Source organism: Natrix helvetica (genome assembly GCF_964273705.1).
Source record: "Natrix helvetica genome assembly, chromosome: 1".
Classification (NCBI taxonomy): Eukaryota; Metazoa; Chordata; class Lepidosauria; order Squamata; family Natricidae; genus Natrix; species Natrix helvetica.
The window spans coordinates 128,526,480-128,549,541 of NC_138548.1; the positions used below are offsets into that span (position 1 = coordinate 128,526,480).

The following is a 23,062-nucleotide window of genomic DNA, read 5'->3' on the forward strand; positions in this document are numbered from 1 at the left end:
TTTCTCCCAAAATTGTAGGTTACTTTTTCCAGCAATCTTTGTATTTCATTAAGCAGATCATCAGCTTTAAAGAAAGATAGCATTTATACGTTTAAACATATTGAGAATTCTGATAGGGATTGTGGGGTATTAACCAGAGTAATTCAGATATAACCCTATACAAGTTTACTCAGGGTTAAGCCCTAGTGTATAGAGCAGCATTTACCCATCTACTAATTTTTGTTATTCCCTGCTGCTTCCCCCAAACAATACCATGCTAGAAAAACAATGGCTACATTTCCTTTTTTCCCCATACAAGGTTCCTATAGCTCCATTTTATAAAAATAAGTAAAAATAGGAAGGGAGTAAGGCTAGGAAACTAAACCACAGTTCAGCTTCAGGTGCAGTTTGCCTTAAGACATCCTGTATTCTCTTAGTTGGCTTCTTATTTAGTCATTCCTCTGCAACTATATAAGGAATCGGCATTCATATTCATTATTCTCTTCTCCTACCCCCAAGCAAGGCCACTGCTGGCTTTAAGAAAATCTATATAAACAAAAAGCCAAGGCAAGAATTTACATTTTTAAGAAGTTGTTTAGGACAGAACACAGCTGGGATACAACTTAATCTTTTGGAAAGCAGCTGCATTTTTAGGTATTCCAAATAAACCAAAATAGAATCCTAAATATTTTCTGAACAGGATGTCCATATCATTATAGATTGTTGAGACAAACTTTATGGAAGTTAGTACTGTTGATCAAATATATTCAAAAATCATTATTTTTAAAGTGGCAATCTACACCGAGGGACCTAGCATCCTTGGCTAAGACTTTGTTAGTTTAATGACATAACCTAATATTATACCTTTTAAAAAGCTCCATATTGATTTCAGAACAAATGATAATAATGATAATGGTCATGATTAAAATTGTCATGGGTACTTATTCCATAAAATGTGGAGGATCTAACAATATCTATGCAATTAAAATAATAACAATGAAGCATAACCACCCAGATTAATTAATAATCATCATAATTTTAAAACAATAGGGACTCCACAAACACATTTAACCCCCGATGTTTTTGCAAGGTGTTAGCATGCTTATCTAAGCAAATAAGAAAAATGAACAAAATAAAACAACAAACATTCATTGATTCCATAGTCCACCTGCTTCAAAGGTTCTTTAGTTGCAAAATAAAGCAATTTTTTCCTTCAAATCTCCAATCCATTTACCAAGCACCATTAAAGATATGGGGGAAAACATACAAGTTTCCATTATTTAATGATAACCACTATGAAAAGGTTTCTATCTGATATTAAAGAATAAAATAGTGTGTCAATCAAGTGGATATCTAAGTAGTTCAAAAATTGTGCTGATAAGTAATAATCAATTGTCCTTCATCAATTGATGTCAGAAGATTTAATGTTCAATCTTAATACTATTTAACATTTTTATTAACAACTTGGATTATTACTATTGCTCTACCTATGTTCTATGTAGAGCGTGAGGGATTGCTGATCAGCTTTGCAATTGATCTAAAATTAGGTTGGACCTAATAGCTAATTCCATAGAATACAGATCTAAAATTCAAAACTATCTTAATAAGTTGGAGAAAAGTTGGAGAGAACAGAATGAAACTAAATACGCAAGTATCAATTTCTTGATATAAAAACTCTTCACATGGACAAGATGATAGGTAACCGGCTTGATAAGACTACTTTTGAAAGGTCTTGAAGTAATAAATGGCTACCAGAAGAGTCAGCAGTGTGACATGGTCTCTCATACACACTTATACAAGCAAAAACAAGGGAGGTTTTACATTTCTTAAACAGAAGTATGCTTTTCAAATTACAGAAGAATTATTTCCCTTTTTTTCTACATTGAACAGACTCCATCTCAAATGTCATGTCCAATCCAGAGCACCATACTTTAAGAAGAATTCAGAGAAACTAGAATTAAGTTTGGATAGGAGTAATGACTATTATCAAACTTTTAGAAGCTAATGCTTATGAAAAAAAAAGAGTGAAGGAAAAGTTTAGCATTTGGAAGAATAAAATTGGAAAGTTTAGCCTTTGGAAGAGAAATCTAAGGAATGGTAGCACTTTCCATATACCGAAAAGGATGTCACAGAAAAATATAAGACCTAAAGTCCAGGACAGGTAATAGCTTTCTGACTAAATATTAGAACAAATGTCCTAACAAGAAGAGATCAATAATGGTACCAATTGTCCAAAGTATTGATATATTTCTTTTCACTGGTTGTGTTGAAGCAGAGGTTAAATAATCATATTCCTGCACTGGGCAAGGAATTGGCCTTGATGACTTTAAGCCTTCTTTCAGCCTTATGGTTCTATGAACATACAATTTTTTCAGATGGGAGAAATTGGGAATATGGTATGTGGCTCTCCAATGCTGATTGGAGATTTTGTGAACTAAAATTCAACAATATCTGGAGAATGCGAGTTCCACCATTAGTCTAGTCAAGCTGAAGCTCTGGATTTTAGCAAAATTGCCTATATTTGGAAATATTTATTGCAGAATATGTTTTCATGGACTATCACCTACAATCTGATGTAGGTGATTAAAAGTATGAAAGTTTATGCTGTAATAATGGGATTTATTAACTAGGATGGCACCAGACTCTGTTGTATTTTGAGTGTTGTTGTTATCATTAGATACACTTTTATGCTTTCTTGTTAACAGGATAAAGAAAAGAATGAGGCAGAATATAATTATGTAGTTAAAATGTTATTAGTCATCCCTTTAGAGTAGACCAATGTTTTTCAACTACAGCTAGTTTAAAACTGTGGACTTCAATTGGCTGACTGGGGAATTTTGGGAGTTGAAGTCCAGAGTCTTGAAGTAGCTTTAGACTCTAACCCTAACCGTAACTCATAGATTCTGCTGTACAACACAACAAGAACTGTTCACTTGCTCAAATTAATCCTAGGAAAGTTGATTCTTTACATTGTTTGATATGGTGCAGAATTTGGGATTTAATTGAGGAATCCCTCATGAGTTCTCATTCTCCTGTTTGGCAATGAGATTCTGCTGCCATCCCCCCCCCCCCCCAGTTACCTTCCAATAATTTGTAGGCAGCTGTGGTTTGGAGCGTAGTACTGGTATATGCTTTAGTGCACATTGAACAAGATTTTAGTGTACTTATCAGACCGAGAAAAACATTCACAAAGAGAAAAAAATACTCTAAACAGTGAGCAGATGACCCTTAACTTTTACACATGAGAAAGAAACAAATAGTGTATTGCAATCTGGTATCATTCTTCCTTGTTGGATTTTTTCCTGCAATCTTTGAACTTACTTTGGAATAAACAAGAACGGTTTTTGGTTTATTTTGTTTTTCCTTTTTCCATTTCATAGAGGTCTTGGCTCTCCCAGCAGTTTCTCATTAGTTTGCAAGCTAATGCCTAACCATGCTATTTTTAGATAGGGAGGGGAGCTGGAAATGTGTAGCAGCAACAGATGTAATTACTTTAAGTGGCACGCTGGCACATTATACACATTGCAAGCCTTTTGAGGTTGCACTTCAGCCTAGCACCAAAATCTTCCCAAATTTGTTGGCCTTTCTAAATTTGGCCAAGCTAACTGTCCTGGGCTTTTGCCTCACAGAATGTTCAGCCCAGCCTTCTTCATCCTCATTTTCTTCCCTTCCCTTCTTTCTTGCCTCCTCTGCCAGTTGGCAAAAGTCAACCTTGGACACACCAGGAGAAGGCTTGGCCACCAGCTTGATCTCCCCTGTTCCCAAATCTTGCTTCATCTTCATAAAACTATGTCCTTATTTAACTGGTTTCCATCTTGGATGTGTTAAGAATATTCCCAGCATACTATTTACAATACTATCCTATGTAATTTATATTCCTTTTACCTAGTTTGAGGTTTAGAGGAAATCATCCAGTAGACTGCCTATGCTACCTATACAAAGAACATCGTAAGGCAGATGCAACTTATACTCAGCTTTGTCTTCAAACAACACTTAAAATAGCCTCTTGTAACAACGGTCCTTGTATTTGTGACTAATTTAAGGGACCACTGTTTTCATACAAATCCATGCAGCTTCATCTTGACATTCTGGAAACCACAGTGTCATTACTGATTCCACATTCATTTTGCACATAGAAGATTTTGAACATTTTCAGAAAGAATAATATGTGACAGCTCACACTTCAAGTTGATTTATTTTGGGGACCTGAGTTGTACCTAAACTAATTTTAATACTTTGGTCCATCTTGATTATATTGTTGTTATACTTAAGTCACTTTGAATTTATGTGGCAAAGAAAAATAGAGTAAAAAGGTTTGAAAGGTAAATCAATTATTGTTCTGTTTGTTGTGTTGGGTTGTGATGTGATTTTATACAATATTGTACTGTACTGTACTACGTACTGTAAAAAAATGTGAAATCACAGCTGCAGATCCTTTAACTGGTGTTGGCCTTTATCTGTATGTTATTCTTCCCAAGAATCTACACTGTTATAATGTATTGGTGTAGTATCTATGCATATCCAAGCAGTGAATCCTTTTGTAGTCAACAGATGGACATTTTGTCAACGTGTACTGCTGTCCAAGATTTTTTGGTAAGGCGTCTAGTGTGCTGATAGCCACTGGGGCCACCATGGCTAATTTTATACCATAAACTTTCAATTTTGATGTTTAAATCTTGATTCATTGTGAATTTCTTCAATTCTTTGCCTTCTATTCTACTCTCTCCTGGTATTGCCACATCAGTTATCCACATTTTCTTCTTTTCAAACATAATTATGAACAAATATCCGTTTATGTTCAGAAATTCCACAATATGTGCTCATTTTAAACTACTTGTTCAACTTTATGTTCCCACCAATTTTTCATTACTTGCACATGATAACTTTTACAACTGTTTCAATGATTCATGTTGGTGACTGCATTATGTCATTGTTTATAATCAGTTTGTGTGATCATGTATGAGCAGAGTATATGATCTACTGCTTCTTCTGCTACTTTGCACAATCTGAATTTTGGATAATTTGAATCACTACTACTACTACTACTACTACTACTACTACTACTACTACTACTACTACTATTTATTATTATTATTATTATTATTATTATTATTATTATTATTATTATTATTATTATTAAAATATTAAAAACTCCAAGGGAATCATGATTATTAGTGGTTAAAAATGGTTTACGGTTTCGAGCAACTCTGGCCTCATTCTTCTGTTTGTTTGTTTTTCTCCCCGCATGTAAATTTAGAGCCCCGGAGCTACGTGGAATCTGTGGCTCGTACAGCAGCAGCAACAGGCAATAGCGGTGGGAGTGGAAGCAGCCTTGCTGGGAAGCTCCAGCCATCTTTGGCTTTAGAGACCTACAGCACTGAGACACCTGGAAGGAATGAGTCCCTCAATAACTCCTTCAGCTTGCCTAGCCCAGCCTCTGCCAGCAGCCCCATACATAGCATGGATGGGTAAGTTGCAGGAGAGACATGGCTGTCAGATAGCAATAGCAATAGTAATAGCAATAGCACTTAGACTTATATACCACTTTACAGTGCTTCACAGCCCTCTCTAAGCGGTTTACAGAGTCATTGCCCCTAACAAATTGGGTCCTCATTTTACATACCTCGGGAGGATGGAAGGCTTGAGCCTGGTGAGATTTGAACTGCCAAATTGCAGGCAGCTGGCAGTCAGCAGAAGTAGCCTGCAGTACTGCACTCTAACCACTGCACCACTGACCAAGATCAGTGGAATGAAGAACTGAAAGAACAATTTATCCTTGGTTTTGATTATTATAGCACTGGAATAAGACAAACGAGAGAGAAAAGTTTGCTTTAATGTCAGAGGAAAGAATATGGGAAATTATTATTATTATTAGATATTATTTCCCTTTTCTTTGCTTATGTTCATGATCCATTCATGATCCAAGAGGAAGAACGGTATTTGTGCGCGCGCACGCACACACACACACACACACACACACACACAATATCTACAAAAGTAAAAATAACTAAAAATAGGAAATGCAAAATTGTGTTCAATTATGATCAGGATAAATGTTTCATAGAGTAAGAACCTCATCAGAGCTGCTTCAATAACTGTATGTTATCTTGCTCCTTCTTGTAATATATGCTTAGCAATCAGGACAGTGTGCCCAAATTCAACTAGCTCATTATTTCTTTTTCCCGAAAAATATTATGAAGCATTTTCCCCACTGGAAAAGATTCCATGTGTCAACAGTATGATGTTACCAAACTGTTTATAAATCTATAAGTTCTGGCATGTTTTGGCCACATGAGGATATCCTCGGTTCACATTTCTCCATATGCACAAGTGTATTGTGAAATTCTTTCCTCTCTTAAATGTTTGCATTTTAGATCGTGTGTGTTTCATAATGGCTTATGAACAGTAAAATTACAAGATGAAGTAAAATGACTTCCTCGTAGGCCGTTGCTCTATAACTTTATTTAAACATTGTTTCAGAAAGAGGAACACAATTGAAACTATGCCCCTGAAAACAAATAACTATGATCACTTACCTGAATGAATATCAAAGATAGAAGTGCGAGCATGATTTTAAAGCACTATGACTTAAAGTGGGAATTCCCACAGGAGAAAACTTTTGGGAACCACATCAGAGCAGTGGGTGGTACCAGCACGGAGCTTTTTTTCCCTCCATTCCTTTAGCTCCCTCTCATTCACCCGCTTTCACCTTTCCCAGAGGGAAATCAAGGAAACAACGCAAGTTTCCTATCTGAATTCCAAATCGGGGCTCTCCAAACTTGGTAACTTGTGGACTTCAACTCAGCTGGCTGGTGGAGGAATTCTGGGAGCTGAAGTCCATAAGTCTCAAAGTTGCCTAGTTTGGAGACCCCCTGTTCTAAATCAAAGGCAAATGTTAAAAGCTTAGGAAGTGAAAATGAGGACTGCACATATACTCCAAGAGCCACAGCATTTTAGCCCCTGATTTTGTGAGGAATTCACGGATCACTATGTTTCTGCTCCAAACCTCTTGCAACTTACAATGCTATTCCAGGCTATGAATGAATCCTTTGATAAAGTACTTTAATATGTTTCTTTGTTTCCTCCAGGATCTCTATTGGTAGTTACCCATCAGAAAACAGTGCCAGCATAGCCATTTCCTCCCAGCCATCTGCCGAGTCCAGCTTCCAATCCACTAATCTTTCTCAGGGTCCTTCAGCACACAGCAGTTACCAAAATACATCTACATCAACTCAGGGCCTGCCGGTCTCTATGAATGCCGACTTCCCTGATGGCCGAACCAGCGCTCAACAAGATAACCATCCAAGGCCTCAAGCCCAGATCATGGCATCTGGGGTCCAAGTCATGCCTGGAAGCCCACACGCCCTTCATAGAACAGTAGCTACCAATACTCCCCCCAGCCCAGGATTTGGGCGAAGAACTGTTAGCACAAATATGGTGGCCATTCCAGGAAGCCCAAGCATGAACAGGCACTTAATGGGTCCCCATAGCACTGTTGTTTCATCACCTGGGAGTCCAAGCCATGCTCGTCACCAGCCCTTAGCAGGGGGTAGCACAGCCATGATTTCCGGGAGTCCTAGTCTGGACCGACACCTGATATGTGGGTACTCAACTCCAGAGGAAAAGCAACAAACCCTGTCTCGCCAGAGCAGTGCTTCAGGTTATCAGGCTCCCTCTACCCCATTGTTTCCTGTCTCCCCCGCATACTATCATGGAATTAGCCCACATTCCTCCTCCCCTGACTCGGCAGTATATAGACAGGGCAGCCCCACTCCACCCCAACCATTGCTCCCCGAGAAAAGAAGGATGTCATCGGGGGATCGATCAAACAGCCTGCCCAACTATGCTACGGTGAATGGCAAGACTTCATCACCCATTTCCAGTGGCATGTCCAGTCCCAGCAGTGGGAGCAGCATGGCCTTTCATCATACTCTGCCAGATTTTTCCAAATTTTCAATGCCAGGTAAAACTTTTTTCATGTTCTTTCTCACTTGAGAGTTAAGCATGCAGATAGTTCTCGACTTACGACCACAATTGAGCCCAACACTTCTGTTGCTAAGCGAATCAATTGTTTTGCTCCATTTTACGACTTTTCTTGCCACAGTTGTCAAGGGAATCACTGCAGTTGTTTAATTAGTGATACAGTTGTTAAGTGAATCTCACTTCCCTTTACTTGTCAGGTCACAAAAGGTGATGACGTGACCCTGGGACACTGCAACCATCCTAAATATGAGCCAAGTCTGAGTTTTGTTCAGGTGACCATTGGGATGCTGCAATGGTTTTAAGCATGAAAATGGTCCTAAGTCACTTTTTTCATTGCGTTGCGATTTTAAACGGTCACTAAACGAATGATTATAAATCAAGGACTACCTGCAGAGCAAAGGTTCAAGGGCTACTTGTAGAGCAAAGGTCTAGCAAGATTCTCCAACTTTGTGGTATCTTGATTTCCTCTAAGGAAATCAACTTGTGGGATATGAAACTAAACAAGTATTTAAAACTGAATTTATCAGAAGACTGCAACTACCTACTTTAGATAAACTAACAAGCAGAACCCCAAGCAAGTTGGCACAGTAACTCCAGTTTTTTTACACAAGCCTTAACACATTATTTAAATATCTAAGTTCCTCAACTCCGTCAATAGCTCCAATACCACAGTTTGAGAACCCTTGAGTTGCTTTCTTATATTTCTTTCTATTTGGATGAAGAATGTTCACCATTAAGAATGTTCTTAACATAACCATAGTTTTGTGTGTGCTTTGCAATGAGAGAGGAATAGTTTTGCTAAATATCAAGTATCAAGAATATATGTTATGGGTTTTTTGTTCCATTCCAAGTGTTCTTGAAACTTTGGAAGAATAGGTCCACAGCTGATTTCTTGGAACTTTGGAAGAATAGGTCCACAGCTGATCTGCAGCAATGGGTTGCTAGTATGAGTTATTTATCAGTGTTTCATTAACTTCCTTTCCACAGAGGGGCAAGAAAAGGAATTTTTAACTATCTGTCAAATTTTATAGCATTGCTCTGTTTATAAAATTTCCAGGCCTCTTATTCCATTCAGCCGTCTCTTTCCAATTTTAATCTTACATTACATGATATTGCCTGCTTATTAAAGTAATTGTATGATGCGGTTTTTAGCACTGAATAATGAATTTGATATTTCTAATTGTTTTTGGCAAGACTATATCATCACGATTATTCTTTTCCTTAATAAACACAGGAGAGGTTATTGATTATCAATCTTAGCAGTAATCATCATAGCTTCATAAACTCATTTATCTCAAATTAATCAACTTTGATTAAAACTGGGGGTGGCGGAGTGCATGGTAGCTGGATTCAAATGACAACTTTTAATAGGTTCAGTTAGAGACCTAGTCGTTCCCTTCATAAGAGTATGCAAAGCCTGGTTATTTGCAGTGATTTCATTTTTCTGTCATTGTGTAAATTGTGTGAACTCAGTGAGTTTGGACAATGTACTTTTCAGTATCTTTTGCAAACCCAGAAATAGACTAGTTCCTTAAGCAGGTTGAGCATGTGGTACAAATCCAATCCACAAAATTTCTATTGCACAAATTCAGTTCCGCCTTATTTCTCTTTTCCTGTTTCTTAGACAGCAGTCCTGAAACAAGAGCAAATCTAAAGTTCGTCCAGGATACTTCAAAATACTGGTACAAGCCAGAAATCTCCAGAGAACAAGGTGAGGTGGTTGTTTTTTTTTGTGTGTGTGTGTGTGTGTGGCTCACTGAAGCTCCTTAACAGCTAGAACAAGTTCTGGCAAGCATAGAAACAAATCAACCACAAAACTATGAGGAACACTAAATTTTCTGTTAGAGCACTTTTTCTCCAATAACCCGCAATGGTGACATGGTTTATAATAACTCTTTTTGGATCTCTGTGCATAGCTATAATTATTCTGAGATACAAGATAGAAAGAATGCTTAACTTCTTCCAGTTTTTGCAGCTCATGCGATAACCTTACCTTGGCAAGTTGGCAAAATAATGCCAACTTGTCAAGGTAAACTTCAGGATTCAAACTTGGGAAAGGTCCCTCCCTCCCTTCCCTGACCAGGCAAGCAGACAGAGTGATTACCCCATCACCTTGTGTCACATGCATCTTCTTCTCTTGTCCCGCCACAAGTTAAAAATGGGGATTTATTTATTTATTCATTCCTTTATTTTTATGTCACCCCCATAAGGTCATTTTGGGTCGCTTACAGGTTATAAAAGAAATAGAAAAATAGTTAAAACATATCAAAATATTAAACTACCCAAATTAAAACCAAAACTAAAAAAAGCAGACAGCATGGAGATGAGACCTTTTTATCCTGTCAGCCACCTCCAACGGTGAGCGCCTCCCTCAATAATATGGATATTCTCTATGCAATTAAGAAGTTGAGAAGGTTTCACAGAAGCATTGTCTTGTGGAAATAGAGACAATCGGCTGCAGGTCTAATAAATACATATTTCAGTTCCTTTGCCTGACATATAGCTGTGCACTTAGAGTTCAGAGGCAATGACTGGGTAAATGGGATGCAGTCACGGAGAGAAAAGTGAGTAAATATGGGCACTGCCTCCCATCACATTGAAGCTACAATAAAACCTTGATTGAACGGTTGATTTGTAGAGAGGCATATCTGCTAAAGCCAAATCTATATTAAATCGCAAAATATATGATTTGCAATATTTTGTGTCATTGCATAGAAATCAGTTACGTAATGAATGCAAATGGATGCAGAAGCATAAAAACATCAGTGATGGAAATGACATCAGTTGACACAAAGGACATAAATTCCGTCCATTTCATAAACCCTTTCAGAAATAACTGTTGGCAGTCAAAGTCCCAAGTAAACTTTTGTTCATTCCATCCAAAGTCTACTGAAGGGAGATCTGTAGAACTGAGCGTTTAATTTTATATTCTTCTTCCAGTCAAAAAAAGTACACTTCTACATTTGAATTGGTTAGCACTTGAGCATGCAAGGGTATCTCACCCAATTCAGGATGGCATGGCCCAAAGGTGTACAAAACAGACCCCCCCCCCCCCCAATTCAGCATTCAGGATGGCAACCTTCTGTCCCCAGCTCGTGCTGATAAACCGTCTGTCGTATAATTGGGAGTGAGGCAGTGAGCCCTTTAAAAGAGTACGTTCATGTATCTGTCAACAGCCGTTCTTTTCATCCATTCAACAGCTGAAGCACTTGGCACATCCCTCATTTCCTTCATATCTCCCCTTTCAAGGGTAGAGTGACTGTTACTGAATGAACATTGGCTCTGCTTCAGATCAGATTCTCAGGGACAGGGTCATTCCTGTCCCTGCTGTAATTCAGGCTTCCCAGAATCAAAACCACAAAAGAGCTTTCACATTTAAATCTTAGAAGTCAATGAGAAAATTCCCCCCCCCCCTTAAAGGAGGGGGGGGCATGGACTCATGCCAGGGCCAAGTTTGCTCCTTATTCATGACATTGCTCACTGAATGCTGCTATTTTTTGTCCCCTCCCCAAATTATACAACTGACAACATTATTCATAACCACCTTAATCTCCAGATGTCACATTGGAGACTTATAAAGGTGAATTCACCTCATATTTCCAAAAGAAAACTGAGCTATAAATTAAATAAATAAAAAAAGAAATAGAGAAATAGCTGGTGTTCCAACCAAATGGCTTTGGACAGAGCCATCACATCTAACATTTTGGGGAGCTCTAACTAGTGAGCTTTCAAATGATCTAAAACCACGTCAGTATTACACTGAACAGGATAGAATAGAGAAACTTTTCATTTGTTTTCCAGACTTGGTGCCTTTCCTATGGGGTAAAGGACTTGTTATGCCAACTTGGGGCATATCTACATTTCTCCCTCTACTGGGTGTATGTCTGGTGCTCTAAAGGTGGTGGGTTTTAATGAAAACAATTCTTCCCCATTACTTCTTGGCAATGGCCATGGATCCCTCTCTCTGTTTGACATTAGAAAGGTATGAGATGCAGATGTTTCTAAAAGGGTTGGGAAGAAGATTCCAAGGTTGCATCTCTTCCTTCAAAATCAGAGCTCTTTCCCTCCCTCCCTCTCTCTCCCCGTGGAAGAAAGTAGCCAACCTATTCTGGGGTTTCGTTACCAAACCTAGGAAGAAATGCTATTGAAGCCAACACAGATTATTTCTTAAAAGTTTAGGAATAGCAGAATGACAGAGGTAAAATACATGGAAAATTTTCCCTATTAGAAAAGGTTACAGCACTGGGTTTACAGATATGTTGATGGGGGATAGGACATGTTAAAGATGTGAGTTTCTGTCATAAACCTCATAAAAGTGGTGTTGTAAAAGTATGAAAGTTTCTCTAGTTCCTGACGTTTTATGTTTCTTTCACAATGACATGGAACCTGAGATTTATTAGGTACCCTCATTATGGCTTACTCCTTGTTGATTGGAGGGGGGAGGGAAGCAGTAATGTATTTAACCACAATTGATCACGAATTTTCCATTGGTAGGCAAGACAGTTGTTAAGTGAGTTTTGCCTCATTTTATGACCTTTCCTGTCACAGTTAAGCGAATCACTGCAGTTGTCAAGTTAGTAACACGTTTGTTAAGTGAATCTGGCTTCCCCATTGACTTCGCTGGTCAAAAGGTCGCAAAAAGCGATCACAAGGTGACTCCGGGATCGTGCAACTGTCATAAATACATACCAGGGGCCAAGCGTCTGAATTTTGATCAAGTAACCATGGGGGATGCTGTAACGGTCGCAAGTGTGAAAAACAGTCATAAGTCACTTTCTTCTTTACACCGAGAATCCTATTATTCGTTTCTTTATACGTTTTCTTATTCAAGGTTTAGATCCGTTTATGTTCACGTAGTATGCTCTACTTCTTTCCCAGCCATTGCATTGCTAAAAGACAAGGAACCGGGGGCCTTCATCATTCGAGACAGCCACTCTTTCCGGGGAGCCTACGGACTGGCTATGAAAGTAGCTTCACCGCCTCCAGGTGTTATGCAGCAGAGCAAGAAAGGTAGAGCCATTCACAAAACTTCCCACTAACACACACACACACACTCCGCCAGTGGTGGGATTCAAAATTTTTTTACTACCGGTTCTGTGGCTTTGTGGCAGTGGTGGGTTCTGGATCCTGTTGCAACCGGTACGGTGCAACGGGGCCCGGCGTCCTCCACATGCGCACATGTGTCCTTACCTCCCCGCCACTCCATCTGCTCGGCGGAGCGTCGCGCAGGCGCCATACGCTACGTGCGCAGAAGCGCCGAAGAGCTCAAATACAGGTAAGGAGCTCAGGCGTGTGGGTGGGCCCTCCGGAGCACCATACCGGAATGGTACCTGGTGCTCCCGGCAGGCACTGGTATGCCTGTACCGGGGCATACCGCCTGCAATCCACCACTGCTTTGTGGGCGTGGCAAGGGAAGGATAGTGCAAAATCCCCATTCCTTCCCCACTCCTGGAAGAAGGTTACGGCAAAATCCACATTCCCTCCCCATCCCACTAACCTGCTTTCCAGCTCCGTTCTCTTGTTCAGGGCAACAAAAGAAGATCAGCTGGGAGGCAGCGGGGGCAAGGCCAGGCTATTTACTGGTTCTCTGAACTACTCAAAGTTTCCGCTACCGGTTCTCCAGAACCTGTCAGAACTGGCTGAATACCACCTCTGCCCCTTGCCCTTTTGGAACATGTGCATAGCAGACTGCTTTCAAATCAGCAACCAGTTTCAGGCCACATGGGAATGGTTTGAGTTAGGACCAGCAAAGACGCTATTGGGTGATAGAGAATCCAGCTTTTAATCTCAGGAAAATATATTCTATAGTTGCAACCTCAGAGACTAAACTGTTTGTAAAGCTGTGGCATCAGAAATATGGAAGGTGAATTTTTCAAAAGCCAACTGGACTTTGCTTTTCCTTGAAGACGTTTTGCTTCTCATCCAAGAAGTCTTTGTCAGTTCTGACTGAATGGTGGAGGATGGAGGGATTTATATTCCTTGCAGTCCAAAGGACTAGTGACCAGATGACTGCAAGGAATAGAAATCGTTCCATCCTCGTACCATTCAGTCAGAACTGAGGAAGCTTCTTGGATGAGAAGCAAAACGTCTTCTAGGAAAAACAAAGTCCAGTTGCTTTTTGAAAAAAACACCTTTGGGACAACCGTGACCTGGATAGCTTGAAAATCTCCATAGACATGAGAAATCTGGGTTTGTGATTTATGGAATCATAAGACTGGTGAGAGATTTTCTAGTCCCAGTGAATGAAGTTCACTGTAAAAGCTTTTCCTCAATCTGAACTATAAACAGCTGTGGCAGTCTGTGGACTGACACAGGGAATAAATTGTTGGGGACAAACTCATTCTTTTCTTGCTAGAAATAGCTGGTCTTTAGCTTAGGCCAGTGATGGTGAACCTTTTTTGGCTCGCGTGACAAAAGCGGGGGGAGCGCAGAGGGGGTTGTGCGCGGCCATGCCACACCTATAATGCAATACGCAGTGTGGATGCGTGCATGACTAGCGCTCCCCCCCCATTTTTGGCATGCTTTTTTCACCCTCCCCAGGCTCCAGAGGCTTTATAGGAGCTTGGGGAAGGTGAAAACAGGTTCCCCGCCCCCCGGAGGCCCTCCGGAGGCTTCAGGAGCTTCCCTGAAGCCTCTGGAGCGCGAAAAACCGGCCTTATGGGCAAATTGGAAGTTCAGGAACAGACTTCTGGTTTGCTCGTAGGCCTGTTTTTCATTCTCAGGGGCCTTCAGGGACCTTCCGGAGGCTTCCCTGAAGGTTCCAGAGGATGAAAAACGGCCCTACGGACTTCCGGTTTGCTCGTAGGGCCGTTTTTATCCCTCTGGAGCCTTAAGGAGCCTTCCAGAGGCTTCCCTGAAGGCTCTGGGGGGCAAAAAGCAACCCTCTGGAAGGCCTCTGAAGGCTCCAGATGGATAAAATGGCCCTACGAGCAAACCGGAAGTTCATTCCCAAACTTCTGGTTTACCCATAGGGCTGGTTTTTTGCGCTCCAGGGGCTTCAAGGAGCCTCCGGAGGGTGAAAAATGGCCTCAAAAGAAGGCCGAAGTCAGCTGGCCAGCACACGCATGCACGCTGGCCAGCTGACAAATGACTTTGCGTGTCACCTGTGGCACGCATGCCATAGGTTCGCCATCATGGGTTTAGGCTGTCTTTTAGGTGGCAATTTATATGACAAGCCGTCTATATTAAAATTCTGATTGATTCCTTTAGGAGACATCACCAATGAGCTGGTAAGACACTTCCTGATAGAAACCAGCCCTAAAGGTGTGAAACTAAAAGGATGTCCCAATGAACCCAATTTTGGTGAGTACCTACATTTTTGTCTCCACAACTTCTGTCTTATCCTGCCCTCTTGTGGAACATATAGAAACAACATGTGTTGTTGCTTCTAAACTTTGTAGACTTTCCAAGTAAGGAACAGAAATATTAATACTTAACTGACGTGAATCTACTGAAACTTTTTGGCTAATTTGTCTAAATTTCTGAAGGCTCAGAATCTCTGTCATGGTTTGCAAAAACAGAAAGCATTATTGTACAATATGCATTTCTTTTAAGCATCAATGAACATGACACACTTGCAGTGATACTGTTTAGTACTGCATGTATATTGAGGTCATTTAATTTCGTCTTCTTGCCAGAGGTATTGTTTTCATTTCTCTGCATATATTCTCAGTCCTTTCACTCTTCTAAATTAATGTGATGAATTATTCTTTGTCACGAATGAAACTAAATATTCCATTCTTTGCCAGCATGAATTATGCTATGTGATACCAAGTATAGCTTGCTTGTGCTTGCTTGCTTGTTTATTTATTGATTTAATAAAATTTTAAAAACTCCCACCTCTTTCACTATCGGATGCTGGGCAGGGTACAAGTAAAATAAACAAGTTTGTAAACATCTATTTAATTCATTCATTAAGTTTATATGCCACCCATTGCACTATCCAAAGCTTAGTTTGCGAATTGGCTTTGTATGCAGATATTTCTTGATTCTGCTTTGAACAACAGATTGCCACAGAATTTTGTGTGATTAATCCAGGGGTGTCCAAACTTGGGAACTTTAAGACTTGTGGACTTCAACTCCCAGAATTCCCCAGCCAGCTCTTAAAGTTCCCAAGTTTGGACACCTTTGGATTAATATAACTAAGATGAAACGTAACCAACTGGCTTTAAAATGAGTCTCTGAGCATTGAAGTTTAGTTTAGTGAACATCCTATTTATTTGTAGTGTGTGAGCATCCACAAAGAATGCTCACACCATGCAGAATACAGTCGGTGAAATGTGGTTCATAAATATGAAGCTATTATTTTTAGAGTGGGTAGCCCTAATAAATTTAAATAAACAATATCTCAGTTTATATGGTTCACCTATCTTAGTGTTGTGACCGTGGGCTGTGAATATATCCCAAATAAATACATAAACTACAACCAGGTTAAAAAAAAAGTTTGATACATCAGTGCAACTATCCCCAAACTCTGTTATATATGCCTGGTGGCATAGCCAGGTCTTCAAAGCCATACAAAAGGCAATCAGAGTTGAGATTAATTTAATATCCGGGCGGATGATGTTCCAAAAACAGATGCCATGACAGGATCATATCCTCTGTTACCTTTAATTTTGACCAGATCTCTTTTTTCCTTTCTAGGTTGCCTGTCTGCTCTGGTATATCAGCACTCAATCATGCCTCTGGCATTGCCTTGTAAGCTGGTCATTCCTGACAGAGGTAAAGTTCTCCACATTATTACATGAGCATAATGTCATTTTATTAGTGATGGAGCGGTGGCTCAGTGGCTAAGACGCTGAGGTTGTCGATCAGAAAGGTTGGCAGTTTGGCAGTTCGAATCCCTAGCGCCGTGTAACGGAGTGAGCTCCCGTTACTTGTCCCAGCTTCTGCTAACCTAGCAGTTCAAAATAATGTAATGTCATTTTATAGAGTATTTAATCCTGGCAAGTTCAGGGACACCACCAAGAAAGTTTGAAGTCAACTTTAATTTCAGAAAAATAGAGGCAACAGCAACAATATTCTGCAAATGGGAGGGGAATGGAGATTAGGTAAAGTATATCACATTATGAGTCAGTTGTGTAGCCTTAGGGATTCAGGTACAGAAAGTGTTTTTTTATTCCAGAGCTAGCAACCATGCAGCATACATAGATGAGGAAAGCAGATGCCAAATACTGTTTCAGCACTAGTCCACTGCTATAATCTGCTGATTAAATATAGGAGGACACCTGCAAAAAATGACAGGGAAAGGATGGGGCGGGGGAAAGATAATATAATGTGTTATCAATGCAAAACCCATAGTTCATTACTTCTCTCCTTGCACCATCATTTCTTTGCCATTATGGCTACTTACGATAATTTGTACCTCACCCAACCAGCCCAGTTGTAAATCTTCAAATGCTAACCCAGAAAAAAGGATTGTTCACAAGTTATACCTTACTCTTGAATAGATTACTCATGCACATCGAGACTTTTCCATGCATGGAACTATTTCTATACCCACTTAAACCAAACAATTGGATATTCAGTCACGAGGCTCTTAAGACTCTTCATTCTCTAAGGAGGATTCCTGGGGGTGGCTTATAATAACACAGTTTGAAAAGATCTCATGAGGATTTAGGAGATACTGCGATGATATTGAAATGTTGGTAAATGGGCACATAGACACAGGTATTGCTTATTTTTTTTTTATGTAAAATGTTTTATATCCATTGTAATTAAAACACCAAAATGGTATACAATAATAATAATAAAAACAATAGAATATTTTAGGGAAAAAAGGGAAATAACAAAAATAAACATTGCGGCAGCTGCTTATATTGAGGGAAAGTTGGGACAAATAATTCAATTTCTAATGAAAATATTTGGCATTTCTCTTGGGAGTTTGCTTCACAGAGCACGTCTCAGTTAACGGAATTCTCACCACTGTTCTACAGCTCAAGAATATAATTAATCTGTGGTAAAGGCAGGGAGATCTCTTTAGATACAGTGACACAGAAAACTTTTTTGAAATTCCTACTTGGGTCAAGATGACTCAATTAGAAATCCCAAAATCCCCTTTCTTCAAACAGACATCAGCCTTTAATCAGATGATTAAGGGAGTACACAAATGTTCCATATGTTAATCTTCCCCCAAGTTCAAGCACTCTCAGCAAGAACTACATTGGGGATTGCTGATTTATAATGAGGGAGGAGAAGATAGGAATCTCTCCATATTTTATTAAAGCATTAGCAATTGTCATATCTTCCATAAACAAATTCTAATGGCACATAGTTAATTGAAAGCTAGATATATTTTTAGTCCATAACAGTTGAGTGGTATTTTTGTGGCATTCGTGTACATTTTTTTTCTCCGTATAGGCCTTAAGAGCCATTAAAATATGATATTTTGGGATTTCCAGAGGAGGTCAGAGATCAGGGGAATGAAGAAGAATTAAGAAAAGCAATAAAGACTAAGGAACATTCCACAAAGTGCTTTTATCTTCTTCCAAAAAAACAGCTGGAGTTTGTTTTTTCCTTGAAGACGTTTCGCTTCTCATCCAAAAGCTTCTTCAGCTCTGACCAAATGGTGGAGGATGAAATGATTTATATTCCTTGCAGTCATCTTCTACTTAGCATTCTTTTGAGAGTCATTGAGGTCACTTGAAGGTTTATCTGTGCCCTCACCTGAATAATGCAAATGCGTGTCGAGCCTTCTTGGAACTGCTGAAAGGCTTGTGTTGTAAACAGGACATCCCCCCCCCCCACTTTGTGGAAAGATGGCTATTCAGTCTTTAATGTTGATGGCCTCTTTAACTCAACTTTCAAACCAGCGGTCCTCTCTGAGAATGTGGGCTCAGTCAAAATAAACAGATTTATTTTGGCTATCCATAGTAAAATTCATAGTAAAAGCCCCTCTCTGAGAGAAACGAATGGTTAAGAAGTACATTAAAATAAAATAATAAACTTGAAAAAACACAACACTAAAATAAATTAAATTAAATTAAATTAAAATAATATAATGCACTAGAACCTCTAGTCACGAACGCTTCTGACCATGATCAAATTGCGTTCCGATCAAAAAATTCACATTTTTTTTTTGCACGGCTGATTTCCCCTTCCATGCCATTTTTTTGTAAGAGCCAAATTTCCAAAATTAGATTCAGGTCATGGCCAAATCAAATTGCGACCAAAGTTATGGAATGAATTATGGTCATGACCAGAGGTTCTACTGTAAATTGTAAATGATGATTTTTAGAAATTGAACACTAGAGGGTGCTAGAGATTTTAAGGAGAAGAGAAAAAAATCCAAGCTTCCTCTTGATGTCATTTAATACTGGGACTTAAAAATGGAAATAGAAAACTTTATAGTTATAACATCAGATATATTAAAGGATAACTTTAAGGAATGGAATCCAAAACTATTGCTACAATATCAACACGGTCAGTAATAAAGTTTTCTTTCTCTGTATAGATGATGTTTAAAATGTTCAGCTCCAAAACTGAGAAAGACTTGCTGAGGTTCTTCTGAACAGTTTCTTTTATTGAACCCTATCTATAGACAGAAATCTTGCCAAGCTAAAGCAAACTATTTGCATTATTAATGTTATACTCTGAGAACGCCCAGGCAGAGGCTGCATTAATTTTTTCTCGCAACAAAACTAAATCTAAACTTTACTGTTTCATGCTCCTTTGGAATGCAGTTCCTCCTTCCTGGAAATGCGTGTTACATTCCCCCATAAAAAGTTGTTAATGAAGGAATGAGAGATGCGGAACAAATCTTAACTAAAAAGGCAGAGAAAGTACAGAGTGTGGAACTATAAATGACAGGCCAAGAGAATGATTTGGAAAAGGATGCTTTTGTATACAAAAGAAACTGGTTGAACTTTTAAAAATCCAAAGGGTACAAATGATAACTTAACTGGAAAATGTGTTCTTATTTCACTTACATTCCATCTAAAAAGAACTTGAAGAAACTTTGCAATGAGATAAAGAATTGAAGAGAAATCAAATTCTGCAACAATATTTGATGGAATGTTTGAATTAAAATTTAAGACTGTTAAAAGTAAAAGAAAGGAGCATAAAGTTGGCTTTAAAAGCTCAAAATAAGACATATTTTGCAATAATCTGGCAACTATTAATAAACTTTCTGTTGACAGCAGAACTGAGAAGATGATGTTTTATGGATTTATTTATAGATAAGGAGTCTGATATGGGATAAAGAGCTATTGTTTAATTTTATAGAGAGTTAAGAACTATTAAATTTGTATATACTTGTGAAGAAAGTTGGAAGTGACTATATTTCTTTTCTTTTTCTTTATTATATTCTTTTTCTTTTTCCTGTGCTTTTTATTTTTTCTTTGCATTATCTTCTATTTCTCTAAGTTTAGTTTGTATTAATTTTTACTACTGTAATTGAAATTAATAAGAATAAAAAATTAATAGCAATTATATTTAAACACACTGTCTTTGGATCCCTGAATTGTAAATCAAGACATTCCCTTTTTAAATTAATGTAGTTGTCACTATTTTATTCAGTTCCAGAAATCTGAAATGAAAATGAGTGTTCTCCATAAATATAGATTGTTAGACAGTCCAGAAAAATGATATGCTATAGATGTGTATTTATAGACAATAGCCTACTCTGTGTTTTTATTTGAAGATCCTATGGACGAAACAAAAGAAACAGCATCATCCAGCAGCTCAGCAACTGATTTGCTCAAACAGGGAGCAGGTGAGCGATTTAAGATTACACAGTTTGAATGAACTGAAATGAAAATCAAAGGCACCCTAAATGATTAGGATGTTAGCTTATTGCCGAGAATTTGCGAGTTCAAACTCATATAAAGCCAAGGAAGCTCACTGAATCACCAAGCCAACCGCTTAATCTGAGCCCAGTTACCTCATGGAACTGTGTTTGAGGGTAGAATTGAATTTCTGATTTAGATTTACTGTGGCTAGTGTGAGTCTTGTGTTAAACTTACTCATCACAAACTGTTTCTGATTCTGACATTGAAAAAAAGATGGAAATAATGTGAAATGCGGTCAAGTGCTAAGTTCTTACTATTGTTTCCTATGAAAGAGAAAATCATGAGATATATATATATATACCACTCTTCCTTCGCTTAGCATTCATCAGTTGAGTTATCAGTATTCATCCTAGAATTTTTGGTTAGCATAACCAAAGAGGAATGTTGATACACATTACTTTCCTTGTAGCACAAGCAGCGGTGTGTTGTATGCTTCAATATTTGTACTTATTCTTCATTCTACCATACCAAAAATGTTGGCCTCAATTTCCCTCTTTTCTCCCACAGCCTGCAACGTGCTGTTTATAAACTCGGTGGAAATGGAATCATTAACAGGCCCTCAGGCCATCGCCAAAGCAATCACTGAGACACTGGCTGCGGATATCCCTCCCTCTGCTACTATTGTCCACTTCAAAGTCTCCACACAAGGCATCACCTTGACAGACAACCAGAGGAAGTAAGGGAACAGGATGGAGGGTCAGGGTTTGGAGAAGTCTGAGTGCATCCAAAACTAGTATCTTCTTAATGACAAGTTCCTCAACACATTCTTCATTTCACTGCAATATTGATTGGTAACTGGCTGACCAACCGCACTCAACGTGTAGTTCTCAATGGAACTGCATCTACATGGAGGGAAGTATGCAGTGGAGTACCCCAAGGCTCTGTTTTAGGCCCAGTACTCTTCAACATCTTCATCAATGATTTGGATGAGGGAATAAATGGGGAACTCATCAAATTTGCAGATGATACCAAGCTGGCAGGAATAGCCAACACTCCAGAAGATAGGCTTAAGATACAGAAGGATCTTGACAAACTTGAACATTGGGCACTATCTAATAAAATGAAATTCAATGGTGAAAAGAGTAAGGTTCTACATTTAGGCAACAAAAACGGAATGCACAGGTACAGTATAGGTGATACCTTACTCAGTAGTAGTAACTGTGAAAGGGATCTTGGAGTCCTAGTGGACAACCATTTAAATATGAGCCAGCAGTGTGCAGCAGCTGCCAAAAAAGCCAACACAGTTCTAGGCTGCATCAACAGAGGGATAGAATCAAGATCACGTGAAGTGTTAATACCACTTTATAATGCCTTGGTAAGGCCACACTTGGAATACTGCATTCAGTTCTGGTCGCCACGATGTAAAAAAGATGTGGAGACTCTAGAAAGAGTGCAGAGAAGAGCAACAAAGATGATTAGGGGACTGGAGACTAAAACATATGAAGAACGGTTGCAGGAACTGGGTATGTTTAGCTTAAGAGAAAGAAGGACTAGGGGAGACATGATAGCATTATTCCAATATCTCAGAGGTTGCCACAAAGAAGAGGGAGTCAAACTATTCTCCAAAGCACCTGAGGGTAGAACAAGAAGCAATGGGTGGAAACTAATCAAGGAGAGAAGCAACTTAGAACTGAGGAGAAATTTCCTGACAGTGAGAACAATTAATCAGTGGAACAGCTTGCCTCCAGAAGTTGTGAATGCCCCAACACTGGAAGTCTTTAAGAAGATGTTGGATAGCTATTTGTCTGAAACGGTATAGGGTTTCCTGCCTAGGCAGGGGGTTGGACTAGAAGACCTCCAAGGTCCCTTCCAACTCTACTATTGTATTGTATTGTATTTCTTAGCATCATGTTGCAGAGTTCTCTATGGCCACATTGAGTGAAATAATAATATGTGCACGGTATCAAAAAAGGTCAGGACATTTTGAGCAAATCAAATTTCTACCAGGAGGATTTCATCAGCTTTGGATATTAAAAATCTGGAGCCCATCCAGGCCATACAGTACTGTGACCTCCTGCCATCTTATCAGAACTTTCTCTCTTGCTCATGTAGATGAGCTGCCTTGGGGTGGTTTAGTTATGTGTGTGCACAGATTCACTTTCCTTCCACTTCAAATGGCTGTAGAATTAATGCTTAGTCCCATTTCTGTTTCAGGCTGTTCTTCAGACGACATTACCCTATCGTTACTGTCACCTTTTGTGATGTGGACCCACAGGACAGAAAGTAAGTGAAGCTGTTTGCTAAATTCTTATGTAAACTCAAGCAATAAAACTCCTGGAAGCAGTATGTATGTAGATATGGGCATGGTCCTC

The 23,062-nt window shown here is 39.1% G+C and overlaps 1 protein-coding gene across 10 annotated transcripts in view; it reads left to right on the top strand.

The window, feature by feature from the left end:
- The window catches only part of TNS1 (tensin 1), a 401,394-nt gene that overhangs the window by 366,764 nt on the left and 11,568 nt on the right, over positions 1–23,062 (top strand). For all 10 annotated transcript variants that reach the window (XM_081935971.1, XM_081935975.1, XM_081935973.1 and 7 more), the window contains 9 exons: positions 5,237–5,447; positions 7,068–7,942; positions 9,587–9,673; positions 12,841–12,972; positions 15,172–15,264; positions 16,606–16,683; positions 20,603–20,674; positions 21,258–21,426; positions 22,905–22,973. In XM_081935971.1, coding sequence (XP_081792097.1) covers positions 5,237–5,447; positions 7,068–7,942; positions 9,587–9,673; positions 12,841–12,972; positions 15,172–15,264; positions 16,606–16,683; positions 20,603–20,674; positions 21,258–21,426; positions 22,905–22,973 — 1,786 coding nt within the window. The remainder of the gene's footprint in view (positions 1–5,236; positions 5,448–7,067; positions 7,943–9,586; positions 9,674–12,840; positions 12,973–15,171; positions 15,265–16,605; positions 16,684–20,602; positions 20,675–21,257; positions 21,427–22,904; positions 22,974–23,062) is intronic.